This window comes from Fusarium oxysporum, chromosome 1, assembly GCF_000149955.1.
Source record: "Fusarium oxysporum f. sp. lycopersici 4287 chromosome 1, whole genome shotgun sequence".
NCBI classification, from domain to species: Eukaryota; Fungi; Ascomycota; class Sordariomycetes; order Hypocreales; family Nectriaceae; genus Fusarium; species Fusarium oxysporum.
The window spans coordinates 2,087,897-2,108,966 of NC_030986.1; the positions used below are offsets into that span (position 1 = coordinate 2,087,897).

Genomic DNA, 21,070 nt, shown 5'->3' on the forward strand with positions numbered 1-21,070 from the left:
AGCGACGGAACCTCCTAGGCTATGGCTCCTTGCTGAACAGGATAAGAAGGATATTGGAGCCTCAACTGTCTCAATTGTGGAAGTACGAGGCGTCGAGCATTCTTCCAGGACTGGAGGAACCCCATGTGCACCGTACAATTTGTACATTGATGCTCCGGTTCGTCCGGAGGTTCTTCTCCGCCGTTGTCAGGAGACGGGTACGGCACATACTCTTGCGGTACAGTACTCAGATCGACAATCGTATTGGCGATGCTGTAGGTACCGCGGAAGGCCACCACGATAGCAGGCTCACCGGCCATGTAAGCGTCATTGTCTCCGCGTTGTCTCACACCGTGATCAACAGCGATATAGCCGCAACTGTCACTGAGTAAAGGGCCAGTATTCCACGTATTGATGAGATCGAGACTGGGAAACTCGCTGCAGCGCGATACACAGTCGAAGGGTTTTCTGACTCCTGTGGTGCCAATACAATAGGCAATGTCGACGAGCCGCGACAGACGCTCGAGCGTTGCAAATAAGGGCACTGATATGCCGTAGGGCTTAGTATCAGGACTATTATTGCTGTGCCTGAGTATTGATAATGGATTGCTCAGAGCGAGGCATGAAGTGATGAGAATCAGCTGAAGAGTCAGTGTCCTCATCGTGTTGACAGGTCTGAGTCGCATGGTGTAACGTGGTGCCTTATGCTGATAGTTGCAAAGTCTGAACAGTTGTAGACGCGTCCATAAATGCGTTAATCTTTTTTCAATATTGGGAAAGGTCCCCAATCCTCGCTCTGTGTTGTAGAATCAACTTCTGGTAACGACTCAGAAGTTCTCCGAATTGAGAATGGACGAGATGAGGGAAAAGAAGCAATGCATCATTAACAAATTGTTGAGGACTGCTTGATTTTAGCCTCAACACACATAATGATGAGAGCTGAAATAGCAGGTAGATTAAGTGAAGAGGTCAAGATCAGGGTTGACAGGTCTCGTGAGTAACACTTCAAACTGTTGAGGTCATACGGCGCATGTACTAGAACCGGCGGTACCTGTTTAGGCCACCAAATGACCAATGGAAAAGAAGTGTCACTTGTTCTCTCTGTTTAGAGCCGAATGAGAACACTCTGAGTGGCCAACGAGACTACACTACCCCGGATTATAGACCCACTTTACATTCTTTCACGTTGGAGGCGGAAGTCGGCTTTTGTTCCTGAATAAACGATCTTAAGAAATCATGAACAAAGTACGTTGCTCAGATCGACTTTTTGAGCCGATTCTATATTCAGTCGTGGTACTAATAGGACCTTATCGCTGTCTTTTCCTCGCTTCACTACCATCCTCATACGTCCAGTTTTGTTTTGTACAAGTGACAAAGTAGCACGCCTGACTACCAGGCTGGATCCTGCACGACTCAACATCACAAGATCTAACTTATCACAGACCGTTTTCTTAGGAAGGAGGAGCCTCCCTCACGGGTTGAAGGCTAGTGAAGGCCGACTTCTGGTCTGTCGAGTTGCTTGAGCAGCTGCCAGTCCTGGCGCACTTGACGTTGAGAATGATGCTACCACTGGCTTCATATGGTACAGATCTATTGGGTCACTGTCAATACATGTTGTCTCTTTGAGATCAAGGAGTCAAGACTTACCCATCCTGTTGTTGACAGACCTTCTCCATCATCCATAGCTTCTTGGTATCATCAGTCCAGATGAACTCCACCGCGTCGTTGTCACACGCAAAACGATCTCTGCCTCCCAAGCCCGTGAGGGCCTTTGAAGAAGCGTTCTTGTGGCAAGGAGTCGTCAATTTGGTGTCCTCGTCGAAGAATACGAAGTCAAAGGCACTGAGCGTCTTGCCGCTGTCTTTAGACTCTGCCTTGAAGTTCCGGATGCGGTAGGTATCGGGGAGTGTGCAGCCATTATCTTCAGCACTGGTCTCGAGAAGAGAAAGACTCTGGGGAACTGCGTAGAGATGTGCGGCCCAAGTCGCGGGCAAAGCAGAAAAAAGCAAAAGTCCGAATTGCATTGTGAGAGTATTAGAGGGATGTAGTATGTGTGTTTAATACGAAGTGAGAGGTTGTATAATTATAAGACGTATGTTAATTCGTGAAGTTTGATGTTGTCAAACAGCAAGTTTTCAACTCAAGACATGACTAGCGAGGTAGGTAGTTTATAAGTCCATCAAAAGCCATATGGAGAACACGACGTCAGAGCATCAACCGCCCCGAGTGGTTTCTCCTTGCCTTACCGAACACGCGGCCTAGTAACCCATTAAATCGGGCCTCCTCTAGATTCCAGTGCCGTCGTGCAATGCGATCCAATTCCACCCGCAGATCCTTCTGCATCCGCGAGGAGACATGGAGTTGACGGGATCGGAGGCGAGGATCCAACAACCAGGCAGTGCAATTGATTGGATGCCGATCATGTTTCATGTTTGCTGGGTCGGAGCCTCGGACGTTTATTATGGAATATCCATGTGCCAACTCATTGTTTATGGTAGAGCCTCTGTAACCAAGCGTCTGAGCGTCAAGTTATTCTTAGTTACAGTACAGATGGCCAACAAGGCTGTTGCTGTTGAGTGACACAAGAATAGAAACGTGATCTCGTCATGCAAAAGCGTTGGACTGAGAAGCGATGGCTTTCCGAGTTTTGCTGGTTACATTTTGCGTGTTTCGCTTTAACACGAGGAAGATTGGAGGATGCTCCCTTGAAGACTCGGTTGTCGATCGCAATGCACAAAGGATCGTCGTACCTTATTTGACCTGGATGAAGATGGCCTGTTGCTGGATAAGGCCAAGTAGATATTCATGCTGATTCTGGGCTATATGGGATTGAGTATGGCAAAGACTTCCCATGATGTTAATCTTGGCCTTCAAGATATGATGCCACATCCGTTTAATTTGAGCATGATCAGCAGCATCGTTTCTTTAGAGAGTCAAAGTATGTTTCAAATTCAGAGTTGACGGTTCATGATGCCAAGTGTAGTTCTTCATTTGTAGATATCTGTGTTAGTCTTCTTCTGAGCTCTGACGAGCCGTCTCACGCAACAGATCCACTCGCTGTCAATGGAACTTGATGTGGGGTTCGCACAAATGCAAAAACCCGTTACCCTTCGGCACGTGACCCACAGCTTCAGCAAATTTTGGTACGCAAACTAAGGCAACTAAAGATCCCCTCGTTTTTTCTGATCCTGTTGGAAATATTCTCGTCACCTCACGATCCAACTAACCCATCCAGCAACAATGGCCGCTGAAACCGCTCGATCTGGCCTGGCCGTCGGCCTCAACAAGGGTCACGTACGTCTTTCTGTCGCAGTCTCACCTCGTGGAGGATCTCTGCTTTGTCTTCGCCTTCGCGACGGATGAGGGCTCGACAACCACCCAACTAGCAGACGATGGACGCTGACATTTGTCGCCGATATTACAGAAAACCACTCCCCGTGTCGTCAAGCCCCGTGTTTCCCGAACCAAGGGTCACCTGAGCAAGCGCACTGCTTTCGTCCGTGAGGTCGTCAAGGAGGTTGCTGGGTAAGTCAAATATCTTTTTTTTTTTTTTGGGTGGGGGGATTAGAGGTTGGATTGGGAGGCGATGGATGGGAGATGCTGGGCATTTGCGCCGCATGTTCAAGGCCTCGTCGCCGACATCGACCCTATCCATCGGAGGAGTTCTCAAATACGTGCTCGGACTTTTGCTAACCACCATTTTTCATAGCCTTGCTCCCTACGAGCGCCGAGTCATTGAGTTGCTCCGCAACTCCAAGGACAAGCGTGCCCGTAAGCTCGCCAAGAAGAGAGTAGGTCGAGCCGAAACACTGCAATCACCCCACGATATAAGTACTAACTCGCACCGCAGCTCGGTACCTTCGGCCGTGCCAAGGCCAAGGTCGACGAGCTCCAGCGCGTCATTGCTGAGGCCCGCCGTACTGGTCACTAAATCAACCCGATTTGATCTGATTTTTGGGAATCTGGCACCGAACGGGGTTCGCATGGATTGGCGTGGTCACGATTTGATCGATTAAAAAATTAACGGCTTGGACGCGCCGTGGCAGGGATTTAGCTGCGGATGACCGGAATACCAACACTTTCAAGAGACTTATGGCGTAATGATCAAGCCATGTTCCAATCTGTCTTTCGTGATAAGTGACGCTTCCCCTTTGTTTTCGAACTTAAATCCGTTGAATGCAATATGTATTCAAACCTATGGATTTCGCTGTTTTGCGCTATGAAAAAGCCCCCTTAAACCAACGCCACCAATGATCATTAATGCGAACACCGTAACGTTTCTAAACTGCCACTATTGTCTATTTCTTGCCCAGCTTGAGCCACTTGGGTATCTTCTTGCCAGTCTTCTCTTCTGAGCCCTCACCCTTCTCTGCTTGTGCTGGCCGAGCAAGAGGTACTTCCTCTTCTTGATCATTCGAAGCGATGAGCTCAGGCACCTTGACCCGCTGGCCCTTTTGAGCAATGTTGGCCTTGAGGAATGGCTCCTTTCGTACGGCTGATGGTACAGCATCATCCCAGACCAGGTTAATCAAGGTACGCCCAGACAGTTTATACGCCTTGATCAATCCGTTGCTGGGGCTTGGATCGTCCTTGATCACAATCTTGGTCCCGGGAAGAACAAGATGGAAAGGTTGGTTGTTATGGGCCATAACGTGCCGAACAGCATCGTAGAGGAACTGGCCACTGTGAGAGGGACTTACTTCCCAGTCGCTGCTTGTGTTGTCCGGAAATCGGACTTTGACGAGAATAGACTTAATTGCGTTGATCCTTGCGGCCTCTGCAGCAGCCTTCTCTTCCAATTCGCGGTCTGATAGCAGACGCTTGTTCCTCGAATCCCCCTGAAGCCGAGCTTGATGAAGTTGCGCATGAGCAATTGTAGGGGCAAAGTCAGCATCGGTAGCAGGAGTCAAGGCTGCAGCAGGTGTTGACCCTGAAGGGGCAAGGAAAACGTTGATAGGTGCCAGAGGATCCCCGGGCTGAGAAGAGTCGATATCCATGTTGTCCTTATTAGCAGCCTTGGGCTCTGTTTCTTGTTGAATGGGGGCTGGGTCATGTGTCCGTTCTACTTGATTATCCGTCATCTGTGAGTCCTCCGTCTCCCTTTGTGCTTGCTCTTCTGGTTTCTGTACCCCTTGTTCTGGTGCAAGCTCTACCTTTGCAGCTGGCACTTCTGCCTTCAGGCCTTCATCCTCGGTATCTTTGAAGAACTGACCAATTTCTGTCATTGCATCGTACAGTGTCTTGTCTGTCTTTCGGTAGTCCAATCTAATTAGGACATTCCCTGAGTTGTATCCTAGTTGCGATAGTGTCTTCTGGAAATCGACAAAGGTTGAAAGCTCTCGTCCCATAATGTTGAGAACAGGTGTTTCATAGTAAAGCTGTCCACTACCACTCCCCGTATCACCACTCATTTGCGCAATCCCGCGGCCGGTAATATTGATGTTTCTTCCATTGCTGGCCTCTCCGCTCTCGAACTGGCGTAGAACCTTCCATATGGTGAGATCGCTGGGGAATTTTTGAATCAACCGGCCACCGGGTATTTCGCGGCCCTCGGGAGGAGGAACTTGGAGGGCGACTTGGATAGCAGAAGGTGTTTTCGACTTTTGGACAAGTTCAAGTTTTGCGCCTGGTGACAGACCAGAAGTTCGGAAGGGAACAGATAAATCTACTGTTTTTTGTCGGTGTCTATACGTCAATTTCGTTAGCCATTCGTTCAGCGGCAGAGCCTAGCCCGAGCATGTGGTACCTACTTGACAAGATATTTATCACTGGAAAGGTTAAGTCTTCTACAAGCTTCCTCCAACACATCAATAAGGTAGGTTCCAGGGTTGACTTTGATAGTAGCTCGCCGTAGGTCGGTGGCTATCACCACGACGTTGGTCGCCATTCTTCAGAAGGTTTAGGTATCAAGACGATGAGGTGTAGGGTTGAAGCTGCACCTGTATTAGGCTAACATGAATTCGTTAATAAAGGATGATCGTGGGGGATGGATGTTGAGCTCGGTTGGCGGTGATGTAAGCAGCCAGTGTGGGTGAGTCGAGTGGTCAACGGTGGGGTTACTTACCTTAGAGAGGGACCTCAGCTACCAAGGACAGCTCCAGCAGGCAGCCAGCCACGAGTTATGAGCACCCTCGAATAACTCTCTGAGCTGCTAGAAGCTTCTAAACGAACCTACCAACCTCAGGTACTTTGATTAGGTGAAGACGGAGGACTCGAACCCTCTCGATTAGAGCATTAAACAAATAACTACCCACCCTTAGGCAAAATCTGCTGTTTTATGCGAAACCAAGGTATGCGCATTATTCTAAATCTCTATTGTCTACTAAGGTATGTTAAGTAGTTCACCTGGAAAGATCTCCGGAGTATCGAGTGCTCGGAATTTACGGCACCTCTATATGATCATTTGAAACACATGGAAGCTTCTGTGAATCAGAGTCTGAAATAGCTGTTTTGTACTAATCGTTCCTCTCTTCTCCAAATGCGATTTCGAACTCTACTATATGTTCGCTTATGTAATTCAAGTAACTGAGCCTCAGCCGCCACAGCTTGTAGGCTGCTCTAACAGACGTGGACCTGCCTGTACCCGGCCACGCCAGACCGTGTTTGCCTTGCAGCCCGCCTGTACGTACCACGGACCTTAGCAGCAACCTCATTGCACTGCACCTTCTGTAGCTCCAACCCAGTGACGGGAGCTTCAACTGTCCAACTCGCACTCCATCCACTCCACGCCGGCTGCTCTTCTACAACCCCACGACGCGAAGATACGATACGAATTAGCGACTGCAAAGCTTGCGGTTTCACATAACGAATCGCCGCCTCCCTTGTTCCCGAGTTCCTCTCGATAAGACGGCCGCTGGTTGACGTCGATTCCCCGACCTCGCATCTACCTTCCTACCTTCAAGAAGTCATCATGGTAGGTTAACCTCCGGCGAGCCAATCTCTTTTTCACACAAAGCTAATCATAGAACTCAATCAATAGTCATCTCCTTTCTCGATAAGTTCGTCTCGGTCGCCTGCCATTATACCAGCCTTCATCCATAGCTAACCTCCCTCTTCTTCCAGACGGCGGCGCCTGTGTCGCCATGGTCGGAAAGGACTGTGTCGCCATCGCATGCGATCTTCGCCTCGGTCTCCAGGCTCTGACTGTGTCCAACAATTTCCCCAAGATCTTCCAGTACGGCGACGTCTTCTTAGGTCTCACTGGCCTGGCTACCGATGTCAACACCGTGAGCGACCTCTTCCGCTACAAGGTCAACATGTATCGCCTGCGTGAGGAGCGCTCCATCGCCCCTCGAACTTTTGCCAACCTCGTTTCCTCATCTCTCTACGAGCGCCGTTTTGGACCTTACTTTGTGTCTCCTGTCGTTGCTGGTCTTGATCCTAAGACTGGCAAGCCTTTTATCTGTGGTTTCGATAGTATTGGCTGTATCGACTTTGCCAAGGACTTCATTGTCTCTGGCACCGCTTCGGAGCAGCTCTTTGGCATGTGCGAGGGTCTCTGGGAGCCTGATCTGGTATGCAAATAATGACAAAGCAGCTATACATCGCCCGAGTTCGGCTGTTGCTCCGCTCAAGAGCGAAATGCTGATAATAATACTTATAGGAACCCGATGCCCTCTTTGAGACCATCTCTCAGTCGTTGCTCAACGCTGTTGACCGTGATGCCCTTTCGGGCTGGGGTGCCCACGTTTACATTATCGAGAAGGACAAGGTTACCAAGCGATTACTAAAGGGACGACAGGACTAGAGCGTCGGTGTAATGGACAAATCTACACGAATAGAGCGGGACAAGGAGTGGTTTATGTACCTTGTATGAATAGATACTCGGCCAATATCAACCGCTGGGTAATGAGAATGCACGTCTTCGTCTTGCTGTCAACTCTCTTCGTGCCACAAGCTTCGATACTCTATGAGTGAATGAATTCACGGTTTGATTTAACTCTATCAATTGGCCAGTATCGTCATTGCCCTCTTCTATGGGATCAAATCCATTGCGAGACTCAATATTCAGCTCATTCTACTCGAGCAGGACGGCAAAGGCTTCGCAAGGTGCCAGTTTGGTCTCGCCACTGTTTAAATCATCAACTGTCCTTCCAGCAGAACTGACCAGCACCTCTCGAGTCTTGCCAGGCAAAGACCACGCAACTGTATCAGTTGTGAAGTTACATACGATGAGAGCAGTCTCTCCGTTGCCGGCCCTTCGTGAGTATGCAAAGACCTTCTCGTTGGACTCGTCAACGAGTTGGAAGTTTCCATATACAAATATGTCTAGGAACTCCTTTCGTCTCTGCAGAACCTTGCGGTAGCAGCCATACACAGAGTTGGGGTCTGAAGTCTGGGATGCAGCGTTGATTTCCTTGTAGTTATCATTGACTCTCATCCAAGGCTTAGCATCGGCAGTAGTAAAGCCAGCGTTGGGGCTTGCGTCCCATTGCATGGGAGTTCTGGCATTGTCACGAGACTTCTTCTGATACTCGACCTTATAGGAGTTCCGAGCCGCCTCATCATCGTTTCTGTGAAGACTATAAGGGATGTCAATGAAATATGTTTAGCAGCTGGATTCTCTGACTTACTCCCAATGTCGAAGGCAGTCAAGGTCCTTGTATTCTTCCAAGTCCCAGTCCCTAGGGACATTGGTCATCCCAATCTCCTGTCCTTGGTAAATAAAAGGGGTGCCCGACTGGAAACCCAGGAAGATGGCGATAAGCTTCGCACTATCCACCCGATGCTCGGCGTCATCGTGAACAAAGCGGCTGACAGCCCGTGGTTGGTCGTGGTTCTCCAAGTAAAGAGCGTTCCAGCCTTCATTGTCGTACATGAACTTCTGCCACTTGAGGGTGGTAGATTTGAGCTCAGAAAGGTCCCAGGATCTAGGTGTGAACTTGCCGCCGACGCCATGATCAAGATCCATCCTGCGAGTTGATCAGCAACTGATATAAGTCTGATGTTGGAAACCTTGACTTACAACTCAAAGTGGAAAATCATGCTCAACTCTCCACGGTCACCACGAACAGCCTTAATCAACTCACGCTCATCGTGCACACAGGGCATCTCACCCACGCTGAAAGCATCGTACTCTTGCAGAATAGCACCAATCTCTTTGAGAAACTCGTGACATCGGGGACCACAAGCATAGAATTCATGACCGCGAAGTACAGTCTTGTCAGAGTCGGGGAATGCCTGGTCCTTACTAACAAAGTTGATAACATCCATGCGGAAACCATCGGTGCCTCTGTCGAGCCAGAAGCGCATGACATCGTGAACTTGTTTTCTGACTGCAGGATTCTCCCAGTTAAGATCTGGCTGTTGCTTGCAGAAGAGGCAGAGATAGTATTCATCTGTGGTCTCGTCGTACTCCCAGGCACTTCCTAGAAATTCGTTAGCTGGGGCACTCAGAATTAGAAGCCATAGTGCACCTACCTTGGAAATGAGCATCCCAGTTGTTGGGAGGGTGTCTGTTCCCTTCGGAATCGTACTTTGCAGGCTTCCAGATATACCAATCACGATAAGGGTTGTCCTTGGACTTTCGAGACTCCCTGAACCACTCATGCTGATCACTGGTATGATTCATGACCAGGTCGAGGACGAGCTTCATGCCTCGTTCGTGGAGCTTGTCCTTGAGGACATCAACATCTGAGACATCACCATATGGAGGGTCGATTGTGTAATAGTCGCTGATATCATACCCCTGAGGTTTGTTAGTATACAATGCAATATTGCTGCTTTTTCGAAAGGGAAAAAAAGGTGGTAACACACCATATCAACCTGAGGGCTCTTGAAGATTGGTGAAAGCCATACGATATCGACCCCCAAGTCTTTGAGGTAATCAACTCGAGAGATAATGCCTTTCAGGTCTCCAACACCAGAGCCAGTGGAATCTTGATAAGATGCAGGGTACACTTGATACACCGAGCTCTCTTTCCACCAGGCTCGCAAACTTTGATCCGTGCTACCCATGATTACAGAGAGCTGGGTTGATGGTGGCTCTGGAGGGTGCTACGGTAATATCGTCTGCAGCCTGTTAGTTATATACACATCCACACGGACTCTCAGCACGTGAGACGGTCGCTCGTGATCAAACATCAACTCACGATGAACCAATTGGGCCACTTTTCTTCGGTAGTACCGTGCACTTTCACGGGAGTATCGACAAGGAAACAAAACCAGTGTCGTATCCGGGACAGAGATGATATGCAACAACGCAAGTTCAGTAATGAGGCTCGAATACAGCTGGCGTCGAACTGCAGGGTGTTATGTGCTGTCACACAGCGTCTTGTTAAGCTCTATCGTGAGACAGTTTTTACAGTGAGTTGACCAGGAGAACGACATCGGTAGTTATTATTCTATTTAATAGGCTTCACGGAGTAATTCCCGGAGAGATTCTGCGGATCGATAGTGGTGACTGATCCGCCCCTCTCTCCAGGGTAAATTGTTCGCTGGTGAGTGAGATATTTACAACCAGCATGATACGAGATCTGCAACATCATGTTTTTGAGCAAGCTAGGATGTGTTCTTATCAGGTTGGTTTGCTTGTACGGTGTGATGTGGAGCTCCATGTGGGAGATGGTTTACTGTGAGTTGGGAGGGGTTGGCAGATGAAGCTCAAAGGTATACTGTGATAGATCATGCTATTGTTCAGAGAGGAGCAGAATACCTGGATGTGGAAGATAGGACGGAAAGAGTACTCAATCCACGCAACTGGATAGGTAGTAGTTAGGCCAATGAAAGAAAGAAAAATCCCCCAACATGATATTCAATTTCATTGTCGCCGACCAAGTTCCGTAGGCTACCTAAATAGTACTATGCGGAAAAAACATGATATACTTTCATAGTCACACTAATCTGTCGTTGTAGTATTCCCACGTAGGAAAACAAAAGCCAACTGTCGTCCAAACTCAAAGCGTTGTGTTAATGATACAGCATGTAGAGGCTGAAAGGGCTTTCCTTGGACCATAGCAACATCAGCATCCGTGTAACCCGTCTTAGCTGTATTCTATTGCAGCCATTGGATGCATCAGATGCAAAAACAAGGCCCGTCTACCATTGACCCGCAATGGGGAGGTGATGTATAGAACGTGCACATCCTGTTGGAAAACGACAAGACAACAATAGTTACCGTACTGTTGCTGACGAGTAAGCATGGTGATCAAAGAACCGACAATATGTGCCGAACGATTGAAGGATGAATGAATGCGCTATAACATGGACAAGACCTATCAACGTTACAGATCAGAGTACGCGAGTTTTCTCGTTTCACGATGTTGCTATAATTAAACTGGAGTTCTCTCATCAGACCAATCATCCATACAGAGATGATAGAATCTGTTTGAGCCATGGAGCATTTCAACTTATTTCCTACCATGGTCTACTTCACTATAGTCGTCAGGGGTCGATTCGAGTAATGGTAAATTGCTCACTGCATTCAATTCCCAAGCCCAAAATATGATTTTACAATGCAAGTAGGTATCTTTTAGAGTTACAGCAACCAACCCAACACCCAGGATAATGACAGTCTCTGTTACACAGAACTTAACGTTACAATCGACTCATGAAGGACCGACCATAGGATCGTGGCACGTGAAATCTCCCTGCAAGGGCAAATACCGATCCCAATAAAGAAACAACTGCTGATTTGCGGAACACGAAAACCGAGAAGACACTATCACAAACCCCGGTCCAATGCTCATTACTGAGGTCTACCAACAAAGGAACCGTCAAAAAGAAACGGGAAAAAGCAAGCAGCGCCTTCAAGACCCTGAATGGGACCGGAGCATGGGTCTCGTTTGTTCTGTACATGGTTAGTATGTCATTTGGTAGCTACTGCAGCCGGGATATTGAGATTCTTTGCGCACACAAAGGATATGATTTGGGCATTGTTTAATTGTGGATTATTTTGCGAGATTGAGAAGGCCCATGATGTACGGGGTTTGTTTCTCTTCGAAGTCTCATGGCTCAAGATTGTCTTTGATTGTTGTGCAGCAGCATGTATTCAGCAAACTGGGATTTACTATAACTTACAAGACAGGTGGAGCCGAAGCAAGTTCAGTTCGTGAACTATCAGATTCAATATGTAGTGAGCGGCGAGCGTGTGGTACGTGCGATGCCATTTCCGTGTATATGAGATTGGATGACGCTACTTGAGGGTACCTGAGATTAAGTATTTCCGTATCCGTACAGCTCTCAGTGTTGATTTGCTCTGGCTATCCGTTAGGGCGTATGCACATGGAATTAAACAATAGGCGCTTTGCATTTGCTACTGGACGGGTCATGGACAAACCGGAGACACAGCATCTGCCATTCGCCTGAAAATATGCAACGGGAAGGCAAATTAATCAAAACGGCAAAACATCTTCCTGATAAAAGAGGATCGATTTAGGAAAAATAACGTTTATTTAGACCTTGTATGAACAACAATCTTGTCGATTGTGGAATTTGCTCCACCACAAACAGGGGACTCAGGTACACCTGAATCTTGAATCGGGCGTAACCAGCGAGTACCTTACCTTCAGTTTACCTTGCCCTGACCTTGCTCATCACACTTTGAGGTCGTTAGCTTGCCTTCCAGAGGACAGGGACAGCGATTTAGTGGACACTGCCCCTGGAACCCAAGACACCTCAGAGACAGAGGGCGTCACTCTACTCAACCATGGATAACGCTAAGAACCAGCCTCTCTCGTCCTTCATCCCGCCCAGACACAGCGGACAGACCCCGGTCAATCTCACTCTGCCCTGGGCGAACGAAGCGCCGCCAAAGACCAAAGCAGCCAGCATTGCGGACAGTTAGTTCCCATCTTTGGCGACCACTGGGCTGCATGCTATACTGAATGTCCCCAAGGTCTCTTTGCCTGCCCTTGGACTACACCTACAGACACTAACAATAAGTTATACTAAGGTAAGGTATTCATTCATCTATACCAAGTACCTACACTGTACTGCACAATAGTCTTACCTACAACCAACTCACTCGTTCACCGGGCACACTCTTTGTTACTTGCTTGGACCTGATTGCCCTCACCCTAAGCCCCTAAGCGTCCTCTCTTGTCTTCTCATCCTCTTGCCCGGACATCGCCAGGAACAGGGAGCTCCAACTCAGCCTCATACGCCTACCTCTTGTTTCCAGACATGACGTGAACTCACCTACCACACATTCGGTCTGCTCCGTACCTTTACCTTAACCTTACCTTGTCTTGCCTATTACCTTCCAAGGATATCTCATCTCATCTCAATCTTTAAAATAAAACGACATACCTCACCTTTCCGCGTATGTCTCTAGCTACAGAGGATCTACCAATCTCACCCACCTTAGTAGCTTTGGACGTCCGTTCACCCCCGCCGCTCACAGTCACGATTTGCAACCCCGAACCCGAACTCGTCTCTTACCCATTCTACTGACTGGGCACCTATGAACGAAACTGAACCGAACTGCACTGAATTGACGGGGTGTTGTCTGTTCTCTCGCTAACAAGTTATCCACCGTGTTTGCTTATGCTTAGCTGCTCCGTGCCTGTCGTCTGTCCTGTCCTCATCCGGACCCTGCCTTACCCATATTATTCCCTATGGCCTAGGGCCCTACCATCAACGCCATCCACGCCCCGGCGACAATGACTAGGAATGAGCCCTTCAACCGCATCGGCTCGATCACGAGCTCTAGCAGAAGCAAAATCAGAGGTAGCAGCAGCAGCAAAAGCAAAAGCAATGATAACAGTCCGAGCACCGCAAGTGCCGAGAGTAGTACATACTTTGCGGTCACCGTGAGGTCCTCGTCACCATCTCAATCGCAATCGCAATCGCCCTCACCCTCAACTGCCTCCACTACTCCCGCTCCCGCTTCCGCTTCTACTATCTCCACTCCCATTCCCACTCACTCTCCTACTCCCAATCCGGCACCTAACGTTGATACTCTAACACCAACTCCATCATCCTCCGCTGCTGCCCCCGTTGCGACAGCTTCCCCTGCTGTTGCTGCTGCTACCACCTCTAATACCTCGACATTCTCCTCGACGCCTCGCCAGCAACCAACCCCTACTCCTTCTGCTCGCCCAAGCGCTGATGGCAATGCTTCATTGAGCAACCCTTGGTGAGTTTATAGTTGTGATTATGGTTCCGATAATATGCCGTCTCCCGTCTCCCGATCCCCTGCTGCCATCTCCCGCCCTGTCGCCGTTCATCTCGCCTCCCACCATCCAGCTAAACGCTTTCCCGCATCTCACAGGTCCTCCTTCAAGGATGAGCCTCAGCTCTCACCAACTGCTACAAACTTCGCCCCTCGCGCCGGCGCCAATGCCCATCCCAAAGACCGTCGCATGAGCGACCTCACCAATTATCGACGTGAGCTCGCCGTTCTCGAAACCTCCCGAGTCCCTCAGATCCACCAGATTCCGCCCACCGGCGGCGCGAGCCCTCAAATAGCCCCGTGGATGAACCAGCCTGGTTCCCCTACGACCTCTTCCAACATGCCGACCAGTTTCTTCAACGATTCGAGCGACAACCTCTCCCTCGCCTCCCAGCTTTCTCCGGGTCATCAGATCAGTAACCGCCAACCACATCAGCACCAGTATCCATCTCATCCCTCGCAACACGATGCCCCCGAGGCTTCATATTTCGATGGCAGACGCCCATCCGCTGCCAGTATCCTCACAGCGAGCAGTCAGGGTAGCAAAACTAGTATAACCAGAGGTGGTTTTCGCAAACTTCAGGGCTTCTTTGGCGAGGAATTCCCTGGGCGCGATAGCTCGGATGGCAGCCTACCCACTTCGCTCGCGGGCAAGGACCAGCGTGGACGCTCTTATAGTCACAGCCGCCCCACACATAGAGATCGCAACTATTCCAATGCCACGGATCACACTCGCGATGCATCACCATCATCTTCGAGACCGAGAACTCCAGTTCCTGCACCAGAGGTGGTGCCATTTCTATACCAGGACAACAGTGTACGTACAACACCCGCCTCTGTCTCATCGTCCTGAACCCCGGTGACCCCCCCGGTCTGGTCCACGATCGACACATTCCTCTCCGAAATTATCCCTTGGTTTTGTTTTTAGTGCCCAATTCGATTCAGCTGTCATCTCACTCACATAGCATTCTCACCAGCGTGGCTGGCACACTGACATCCATCTTATAGGGACATCGCTCGATATGGCGAAGCTCCCGTCGGAGACATCATGACCGGGACCCGATCGAGAGCGATATGTGGGTGATGGTTCCTCACAAATTCCCCCAAAGACATCGTCATCCTCGAGGTCGGGTCATTCTATAGTTCACTTACCCGGGCATCACCGACACCATAAGAGTAATGATGATCCTCGGACACTGCGGCCGACAATGAGTAGGGACGATACAGCGATTGGCACGCAAATGTCGCGCGATCGTGGGGGCAGTAGCGCCGTGTACTCAACCAAATCTAGAGGCCAAAGCCCGACACCAAGTACTAGAAGTGCAGGAATGACTTGGAGCACGAAATCCTCCCAAGTTGATGGACAAACTTCACCCGGTCATCATCATGGCAAACGCGGAATCTTTGGACGACTTAGAAGGCATCACAAAGATAAAGATGACATTGCTAAACTTCGCGACCTACCTCAATCAACAAGATCTCTCCAGCCGAAGACCTCGAAGCCTGACTTGCACCGCCCCAGCGATGTATCGACGACTACATTACCGTTCTCGGGGACCTTTGTCCCTGGGGAGACGAGCGATGTGCCTGATATGCGACCAGTTCCGGGTCAACGTGGCGCAACTTTCAACAATAAGTTCCCTTTCGCCAAGAAGGGACGAACTCATCGGCCTCAAGACTATGTTGACGATGCAATTGGACCGACAGATCGTAACGATCCTAACAACATATATCATCTCGATACCAACCTGAACGATATGGAGGGCATCCTAACGAAACCTCCTCCACTTACACCTATGGATACTAGCTTCGTTAACAATGTCGAGCCTGAGCGCCACGATTCTATTATCTCCACAGCGCCTAAAGGCCGTTGGGATGCTCCTGACAGTTGGGCAGTGCGACGCAACACCGAAGATAACTCATACCATGGCCCTGAACCAGATGAGATCGGTAGCCCCCCTCGCCCAGAAGAGAAAGCATCGCCATACTGCATTCGAATCTTTCGCTCAGATGGTACATTCTCTACACATTCGATGCCTCTGGACTCGAATGTCACGGATGTCATCTCACAAGTCATTAAGAAGACTTATGTGGTTGACGGTTTGGAGAACTATCATATTATCATGAAGAAGCATGATCTTATCAGGGTTTTGACACCACCTGAGCGACCCTTACTCATGCAGAAGCGGCTCCTGCAGCAAGTCGGTTATGAGGAAAAGGATAGAATCGAAGATCTTGGCCGCGAAGACAACAGTTACCTCTGCAGGTTCATGTTCTTGTCTGCGAGGGAGAGCGACTTTCATGCCAAAACAACTGACATGGGCCTGGCTCGGGCTCAGAAGCTTAATTACGTGGACCTCTCTGGTCGCAACCTCGTCACAATACCTATATCCCTATACTCAAAGGCCATGGAGATTATCTCTCTGAACCTCTCGCGTAACCTCTCGCTCGACGTCCCGCGAGACTTTATACAGTCTTGTAAACATCTTCGAGACATCAAGTTTAACAACAACGAAGCTAGGAAACTACCGCCCAGTCTGAGTCGAGCAAACAGATTGACCTTTCTGGATGTTGCAAACAACCGGCTGGAGCAGTTGGAGCACGCCGAGCTCAACTCTCTTACAGGGATGCTGAAGATGAACTTGGCCAACAACCGGCTTAAACACTTGCCTTCTTACTTTGGAGCATACCAGTCACTTCGCTCTCTCAATATTTCTTCTAACTTCCTCGACAAGTTCCCCACTTTCTTGTGCAATCTACCAAGTTTGGTTGACCTGGATCTGAGTTTCAACGCCATTGCAACGATTCCTCACGAGATTGGCGGCCTGAAGAACTTGGAGAAATTGTTGATAACTAACAATAGACTTACGCACGCTGTGCCAGCGTCATTTGGACAACTTGTCAGCCTACGCGAACTCGACATTAAGTACAATGGCATCTCGAGCATCGACATTATTTCGGAGCTCCCGAAGCTTGAGATTCTTTCCGCTGATCACAACTGCGTCTCTGCCTTTGTTGGACAGTTTGAGTCCCTTCGCCAACTCAAACTGAACTCGAACCCCCTCAACAAATTCGAGATTGTTGCCCCCGTTCCTACACTCAAGATATTGAACCTATCGAACGCTCAGCTTGCCAGTATTGACTCATCATTCGTCAACATGGTCAACCTCGAGCACCTGATCCTGGATAAAAATTACTTCGTTTCGTTGCCCCAAGAAATCGGTACCTTGAGCAGACTCGAGCATTTCAGTATTGCGAACAATTCCGTTGGAGAGCTACCAGCTCAAATTGGTTGCCTGACTGAACTGAGAGTGCTCAATGTTCGAGGAAACAATATCTCCAAGCTGCCCATGGAGTTATGGTGGGCAAATCGACTGGAGACTTTCAACGCCTCTTCAAATGTTCTGGAGCACTTCCCCAAACCTGCTTCCAGAGCACCACGGATACCAGGAGAGGAATCACAACCGGCGCCCCCTCCTGTCAATGGAAGAGCTGCGCCACTCGGAACTCTGTCGGCCACAGCAAGCTCCGAAGAGTTGTCAGACGATCGAAGACCCAGTCAAAATTCGAGCACACTTCTCAGTGTCGGACCGTCTCCTCTTAACGCTGGCGACCGCAAGAGCTCTGTCGTGTCTGTCTATGGGAAGGGTGGCCGTAAGACCTCAGTTGTGTCTAGATCAGCAACTCCGTCGGCCCCTACGCAAACAGTCAACACCAGAAAAGATTCCGGGATGTCATCAAGGCTTAATAGCACATTTGCTGGATCCCTTCGTAATCTTCACTTGGCCGATAACCGTCTGGATGACGATGTTTTTGATCAGATCACACTGCTCGCGGAGCTCCGAGTGCTCAACTTATCTTACAACGACGAAATCAGTGACATGCCACAGAGATCGATCAAGAACTGGCCTCAACTAGTTGAGCTTTATTTATCCGGAAACGCTCTCACGACATTGCCTGCCGATGATCTAGAGGAGTCGAGTTTACTACAGGCGCTTTACATCAACGGCAACAGGTTTACCAACTTGCCAGCCGATATCTCACGGGCCAAGAACCTTGCTGTTCTCGATTGTGGCAGTAACTATCTGAAATACAACATCTCCAACGTGCCCTATGATTGGAATTGGAATCTCAATCCGAACCTCAGATATCTGAATCTGTCTGGCAACAAGCGCCTGGAGATCAAGCAGACGAACACAGGTCCTCTTGGGCCTGGCGCCGTCAACCGTGAGGAGTATACAGACTTTAGCCGTCTGCTTAACTTGCGTATCCTGGGTCTGATGGATGTCACTCTCACTCAGCCCAGTATTCCCGATCAGAGTGAGGACAGACGTGTCCGTACATCTGGATCACTCGCTGGCCACCTGCCTTATGGTATGGCCGATACTCTTGGCAAGCACGAGCACTTGTCAACGGTTGATCTCGTGGTACCAAGGTTCAACTCGTCAGAAACAGAGATGCTCTTAGGCTTGTTTGATGGACAAGCTTTGTCCAGCGGTGGATCCAAGATCGCTAAATACTTGCATGAAAATTTTGGTCACATTTTCGCTGGCGAACTGAAGCAGTTGAAAACACGATCGAATGAAACACCGGTTGATGCACTACGACGCTCGTTCCTCCAGCTCAACAAGGATTTGGTCACTATTGCTATCCAGCAATCCGAGGAGCGGCCATTGAAGACGCATAGGGGCTCTGGCCAGCCTGTAATACTCACCAAGGAAGACCTTAACTCAGGGGGTGTGGCAACTGTGGTTTATCTTCAAAGTACGGAATTATATGTTGCAAACGTCGGTGATGCACAGGCGATGGTGATCCAAACAGATGGTACACATAAGATGCTGACCCGCAAGCATGATCCTGCCGAGCCCAATGAGAGATCGCGCATTCGCGAAGCTGGTGGATGGGTTTCTCGCAACGGCAGACTGAACGATCTACTCCAGGTTTCACGCGCATTTGGATACGTTGACTTGATGCCGGCCGTACAAGCAGCACCCTATGTCAGCAACATGACTATCCGAGAGCAGGATGACATTATCCTGATTGCGACTGGCGAGCTCTGGGAGTACCTGTCACCTGGTCTAGTGACGGATATTGCGAGAGCCGAGAGACAAGATCTCATGCGAGCGGCCCAGAAGCTTCGTGACCTGGCTATCGCATACGGCGCCTCGGGCAAAATTATGGTCATGATGATTAGTGTTGCTGACCTAAAGCGACGGGTCGAGCGATCCAGACTCCATCGCGGTGCTAGTATGTCGCTTTATCCATCTGGTATCCCTGATGACGCACAGGTTCTCAATACCAGGAGGGGCCGAAGGACGAAGGGCGATGTTCTCGATTCATCCCTAAACCGACTTGAGGCAGAGATCCCAGCACCTACGGGTAACGTGTCGATTGTCTTCACCGATATCAAGAACTCGACAACACTCTGGGAGATGTACCCTAGTGCCATGAGATCAGCTATCAAACTCCACAACGAGGTCATGCGTCGACAGCTGAGACGAATTGGTGGCTACGAAGTCAAGACTGAAGGTGACGCTTTTATGGTCTCCTTCCCAACAGCCACGTCCGCACTGTTATGGACGTTTGCCGTTCAGATGCAGCTCCTCGATGTGAACTGGCCATCAGAAGTCTTGAACTCAGTGTCTTGCCAGCCTGTTTATGACAAGGATAACAGTCTTATCTTCAAAGGACTGTCGGTGCGAATGGGTATTCACTTTGGAGACTGTGTGAGTGAGACGGATCCAGTTACACGACGCATGGATTATTTCGGACCCATGGTGAACAAGGCGGCTCGAATCTCTGCGGTCGCAGACGGTGGACAGATCACGGTCTCGACCGACTTCATCTCGGAGATACAGCGGTGCCTGGAGAATTATCAAGATACAGATCGCGGTAACGCTTCTGGCTCTGAGGATACCTTTGACGACGAGACATATGCTAGTGCCATTCGAAAGGATTTGAGATCCCTCACCTCTCAAGGCTTTGAGGTTAAGGAAATGGGCGAGAAGAAGTTGAAGGGTCTGGAAAACCCTGAGGTTGTGTACTCGCTCTACCCTCATGCATTGGCTGGACGTATCGAATTCCACCTGCAGCATGAGAGGAAGGAAGAAGGAGGAGGAGGCGGCGGCGATAAGCCAGCCGTCCTTGCACCCGGAGCAGAGCTCAGTATCGACCCAGATGCAATTTGGACTCTTTGGAGAATTAGTTTGCGACTTGAGATGCTTTGCAGCTCGCTGGAAGGCAATGAAGCCCCAGGGCTACAACCACCGGAGACAGAACTGCTCGAGCGGATCAAGCAGCGTGGAGGAGAGGTCACGGATCGCTTCTTGTTGAACTTCTTGGAGCACCAAGTGAGCAGGATAGAGGTGAGTTTGAGCTGACCTACACATAAGTGGAGCCTTACTGACAACGTTAGACCTGTATATCGACACTGGCGATGCGTCACCTTGCTACTGGTGGTGGCCCTATTAAGGAACTAGAAGATCTCCAGGGCCCAATGACTGCGATCTTGGATATGTTCATGGCGCAGAGGAAGGAACTTGAGCGATACAGGAGGAAATATGGTGCGCTGCCAAGCTCCTCCAGTAGCGAAGATGAAGACGATGACGACGACGACGATCCTGACACAGAAGAAGGGAGCGACACAGAGCAAGAGTTGTGATTGGGTTCACACGATTGGTTCATTGGAACATTACCCGAGCACTTATATATGCTATAATTACCCACGCGACACGAGGAACACGACAAGGGGAGGGTAAACAGAACGCTTTTTGCTTGCACGATTTAGGGATAGCAGGATGCGATGGGACTTTTGGATGGGAAACTTTGTCTTTTGATTAGGTGCTGGGTTTGCTCTCTATCCCAGACGCTTCGGTGCGAGGTGCTCACGATGTGTTTGCGGTCGGGTCGGGTCGGGTCGGGTCGGGTTGGGGTTGGGGTTGGAAAAGACATTGGGTTCGAAGACGGCAGGGCAAGGCA

The 21,070-nt window shown here is 49.5% G+C and overlaps 10 protein-coding genes across 14 annotated transcripts; 5 read left to right on the top strand and 5 right to left on the bottom strand.

Moving 5' to 3' along the window:
• FOXG_00147 (triacylglycerol lipase) lies at positions 1 to 1,071 on the bottom strand. Its single transcript, XM_018376274.1, has one exon. The coding sequence runs from the start codon at positions 663 to 665 to the stop codon at positions 15 to 17; it is 651 nt and encodes a 216-aa protein (XP_018231815.1). The 5' UTR covers positions 666 to 1,071; the 3' UTR covers positions 1 to 14.
• Positions 1,072 to 1,188: 117 nt separating this feature from the next.
• FOXG_00148 (uncharacterized protein) lies at positions 1,189 to 3,025 on the bottom strand. Its single transcript, XM_018376275.1, has 2 exons — positions 1,627 to 3,025; positions 1,189 to 1,569 (listed from the first exon to the last, which is right to left on the bottom strand). Exons 1-2 carry the CDS (start codon positions 2,001 to 2,003, stop codon positions 1,431 to 1,433), a joined length of 516 nt encoding a protein of 171 aa, XP_018231816.1. The 5' UTR covers positions 2,004 to 3,025; the 3' UTR covers positions 1,189 to 1,430.
• FOXG_00149 (60S ribosomal protein L36) lies at positions 1,255 to 6,050 on the top strand. Its single transcript, XM_018376276.1, has 4 exons — positions 1,255 to 3,273; positions 3,404 to 3,504; positions 3,689 to 3,770; positions 3,830 to 6,050. Exons 1-4 carry the CDS (start codon positions 3,220 to 3,222, stop codon positions 3,908 to 3,910), a joined length of 318 nt encoding a protein of 105 aa, XP_018231817.1. The 5' UTR covers positions 1,255 to 3,219; the 3' UTR covers positions 3,911 to 6,050.
• FOXG_00150 (uncharacterized protein) lies at positions 4,076 to 6,151 on the bottom strand. Of its 2 annotated transcripts, XM_018376278.1 has the most exons (3): positions 6,044 to 6,151; positions 5,730 to 5,928; positions 4,148 to 5,664 (listed from the first exon to the last, which is right to left on the bottom strand). In XM_018376278.1, the coding sequence occupies exons 2-3, from the start codon at positions 5,864 to 5,866 to the stop codon at positions 4,278 to 4,280; spliced, it is 1,524 nt and encodes a 507-aa protein (XP_018231819.1). In that variant the 5' UTR covers positions 5,867 to 5,928; positions 6,044 to 6,151; the 3' UTR covers positions 4,148 to 4,277. The 2 variants fall into 2 exon arrangements, with proteins under 2 accessions (XP_018231818.1, XP_018231819.1); XM_018376277.1 differs by having other exon boundaries at positions 4,076 to 5,664; positions 5,730 to 6,151.
• Positions 6,152 to 6,283: 132 nt separating this feature from the next.
• FOXG_00151 (proteasome component PUP3) lies at positions 6,284 to 8,441 on the top strand. 3 transcript variants are annotated; one of them, XM_018376279.1, is made up of 4 exons: positions 6,284 to 6,892; positions 6,959 to 6,977; positions 7,042 to 7,493; positions 7,583 to 8,441. In XM_018376279.1, exons 1-4 carry the CDS (start codon positions 6,890 to 6,892, stop codon positions 7,724 to 7,726), a joined length of 618 nt encoding a protein of 205 aa, XP_018231820.1. In that variant the 5' UTR covers positions 6,284 to 6,889; the 3' UTR covers positions 7,727 to 8,441. The 3 variants fall into 3 exon arrangements, with proteins under 3 accessions (XP_018231820.1, XP_018231821.1, XP_018231822.1); XM_018376280.1 differs by having other exon boundaries at positions 6,959 to 7,493; XM_018376281.1 differs by lacking the exon at positions 7,583 to 8,441 and having other exon boundaries at positions 7,042 to 7,580.
• Positions 6,447 to 10,333, bottom strand: FOXG_00152 (trehalose-6-phosphate hydrolase). Of its 2 annotated transcripts, XM_018376283.1 has the most exons (6): positions 10,071 to 10,333; positions 9,736 to 9,990; positions 9,400 to 9,667; positions 8,945 to 9,347; positions 8,553 to 8,891; positions 6,447 to 8,501 (listed from the first exon to the last, which is right to left on the bottom strand). In XM_018376283.1, exons 2-6 carry the CDS (start codon positions 9,934 to 9,936, stop codon positions 7,997 to 7,999), a joined length of 1,716 nt encoding a protein of 571 aa, XP_018231824.1. In that variant the 5' UTR covers positions 9,937 to 9,990; positions 10,071 to 10,333; the 3' UTR covers positions 6,447 to 7,996. The 2 variants fall into 2 exon arrangements, with proteins under 2 accessions (XP_018231824.1, XP_018231823.1); XM_018376282.1 differs by having other exon boundaries at positions 9,736 to 10,333.
• A 2,292-nt stretch (positions 10,334 to 12,625) lies between these two features.
• FOXG_17816 (uncharacterized protein) lies at positions 12,626 to 12,763 on the top strand (the record flags this gene model as incomplete). The annotated part of the gene is made up of 1 exon (XM_018397803.1): positions 12,626 to 12,763. One exon carries the CDS (start codon positions 12,626 to 12,628, stop codon positions 12,761 to 12,763), a length of 138 nt encoding a protein of 45 aa, XP_018231825.1.
• A 103-nt stretch (positions 12,764 to 12,866) lies between these two features.
• On the top strand, positions 12,867 to 14,154 carry FOXG_00153 (uncharacterized protein). Its single transcript, XM_018376284.1, has one exon. The coding sequence runs from the start codon at positions 13,581 to 13,583 to the stop codon at positions 14,058 to 14,060; it is 480 nt and encodes a 159-aa protein (XP_018231826.1). The 5' UTR covers positions 12,867 to 13,580; the 3' UTR covers positions 14,061 to 14,154.
• On the bottom strand, positions 13,237 to 15,247 carry FOXG_17817 (uncharacterized protein). The gene is made up of 2 exons (XM_018397804.1): positions 15,054 to 15,247; positions 13,237 to 15,003 (listed from the first exon to the last, which is right to left on the bottom strand). Exon 2 carries the CDS (start codon positions 14,983 to 14,985, stop codon positions 14,641 to 14,643), a length of 345 nt encoding a protein of 114 aa, XP_018231827.1. The 5' UTR covers positions 14,986 to 15,003; positions 15,054 to 15,247; the 3' UTR covers positions 13,237 to 14,640.
• On the top strand, positions 14,983 to 21,065 carry FOXG_00154 (adenylate cyclase). Its single transcript, XM_018376285.1, has 2 exons — positions 14,983 to 20,457; positions 20,508 to 21,065. The coding sequence occupies exons 1-2, from the start codon at positions 15,301 to 15,303 to the stop codon at positions 20,751 to 20,753; spliced, it is 5,403 nt and encodes a 1,800-aa protein (XP_018231828.1). The 5' UTR covers positions 14,983 to 15,300; the 3' UTR covers positions 20,754 to 21,065.
• The last annotated feature ends 5 nt before the right edge of the window (positions 21,066 to 21,070 follow it).

What these genes read in the sequence shown, in the direction of transcription:
- FOXG_00147 (XM_018376274.1), bottom strand. Translation starts at nt 665, where the DNA reads ATGCGACTCAGACCTGTCAACACGATGAGGACACTGACTCTTCAGCTG.
- FOXG_00148 (XM_018376275.1), bottom strand. Translation starts at nt 2,003, where the DNA reads ATGCAATTCGGACTTTTGCTTTTTTCTGCTTTGCCCGCGACTTGGGCC. An exon ending in GTCTGTCAACAACAGGATGG is followed by an intron (nt 1,570 to 1,626) that starts GTAAGTCTTGAC and finishes GTGACCCAATAG; the next exon opens with ATCTGTACCATATGAAGCCA.
- FOXG_00149 (XM_018376276.1), top strand. Translation starts at nt 3,220, where the DNA reads ATGGCCGCTGAAACCGCTCGATCTGGCCTGGCCGTCGGCCTCAACAAG. An exon ending in TCGGCCTCAACAAGGGTCAC is followed by an intron (nt 3,274 to 3,403) that starts GTACGTCTTTCT and finishes CCGATATTACAG; the next exon opens with AAAACCACTCCCCGTGTCGT. An exon ending in GTCGTCAAGGAGGTTGCTGG is followed by an intron (nt 3,505 to 3,688) that starts GTAAGTCAAATA and finishes CATTTTTCATAG; the next exon opens with CCTTGCTCCCTACGAGCGCC.
- FOXG_00150 (XM_018376277.1), bottom strand. Translation starts at nt 5,866, where the DNA reads ATGGCGACCAACGTCGTGGTGATAGCCACCGACCTACGGCGAGCTACT. An exon ending in AGTGATAAATATCTTGTCAA is followed by an intron (nt 5,665 to 5,729) that starts GTAGGTACCACA and finishes ATTGACGTATAG; the next exon opens with ACACCGACAAAAAACAGTAG.
- FOXG_00151 (XM_018376279.1), top strand. An exon ending in GTCTCTGGGAGCCTGATCTG is followed by an intron (nt 7,494 to 7,582) that starts GTATGCAAATAA and finishes TAATACTTATAG; the next exon opens with GAACCCGATGCCCTCTTTGA.
- FOXG_00152 (XM_018376283.1), bottom strand. Translation starts at nt 9,936, where the DNA reads ATGGGTAGCACGGATCAAAGTTTGCGAGCCTGGTGGAAAGAGAGCTCG. An exon ending in CTGGGATGCTCATTTCCAAG is followed by an intron (nt 9,348 to 9,399) that starts GTAGGTGCACTA and finishes ACGAATTTCTAG; the next exon opens with GAAGTGCCTGGGAGTACGAC. An exon ending in ATGATTTTCCACTTTGAGTT is followed by an intron (nt 8,892 to 8,944) that starts GTAAGTCAAGGT and finishes ATCAACTCGCAG; the next exon opens with GATGGATCTTGATCATGGCG.
- FOXG_00153 (XM_018376284.1), top strand. Translation starts at nt 13,581, where the DNA reads ATGACTAGGAATGAGCCCTTCAACCGCATCGGCTCGATCACGAGCTCT.
- FOXG_17817 (XM_018397804.1), bottom strand. Translation starts at nt 14,985, where the DNA reads ATGTGTCGATCGTGGACCAGACCGGGGGGGTCACCGGGGTTCAGGACG.
- FOXG_00154 (XM_018376285.1), top strand. Translation starts at nt 15,301, where the DNA reads ATGAGTAGGGACGATACAGCGATTGGCACGCAAATGTCGCGCGATCGT. An exon ending in ACCAAGTGAGCAGGATAGAG is followed by an intron (nt 20,458 to 20,507) that starts GTGAGTTTGAGC and finishes TGACAACGTTAG; the next exon opens with ACCTGTATATCGACACTGGC.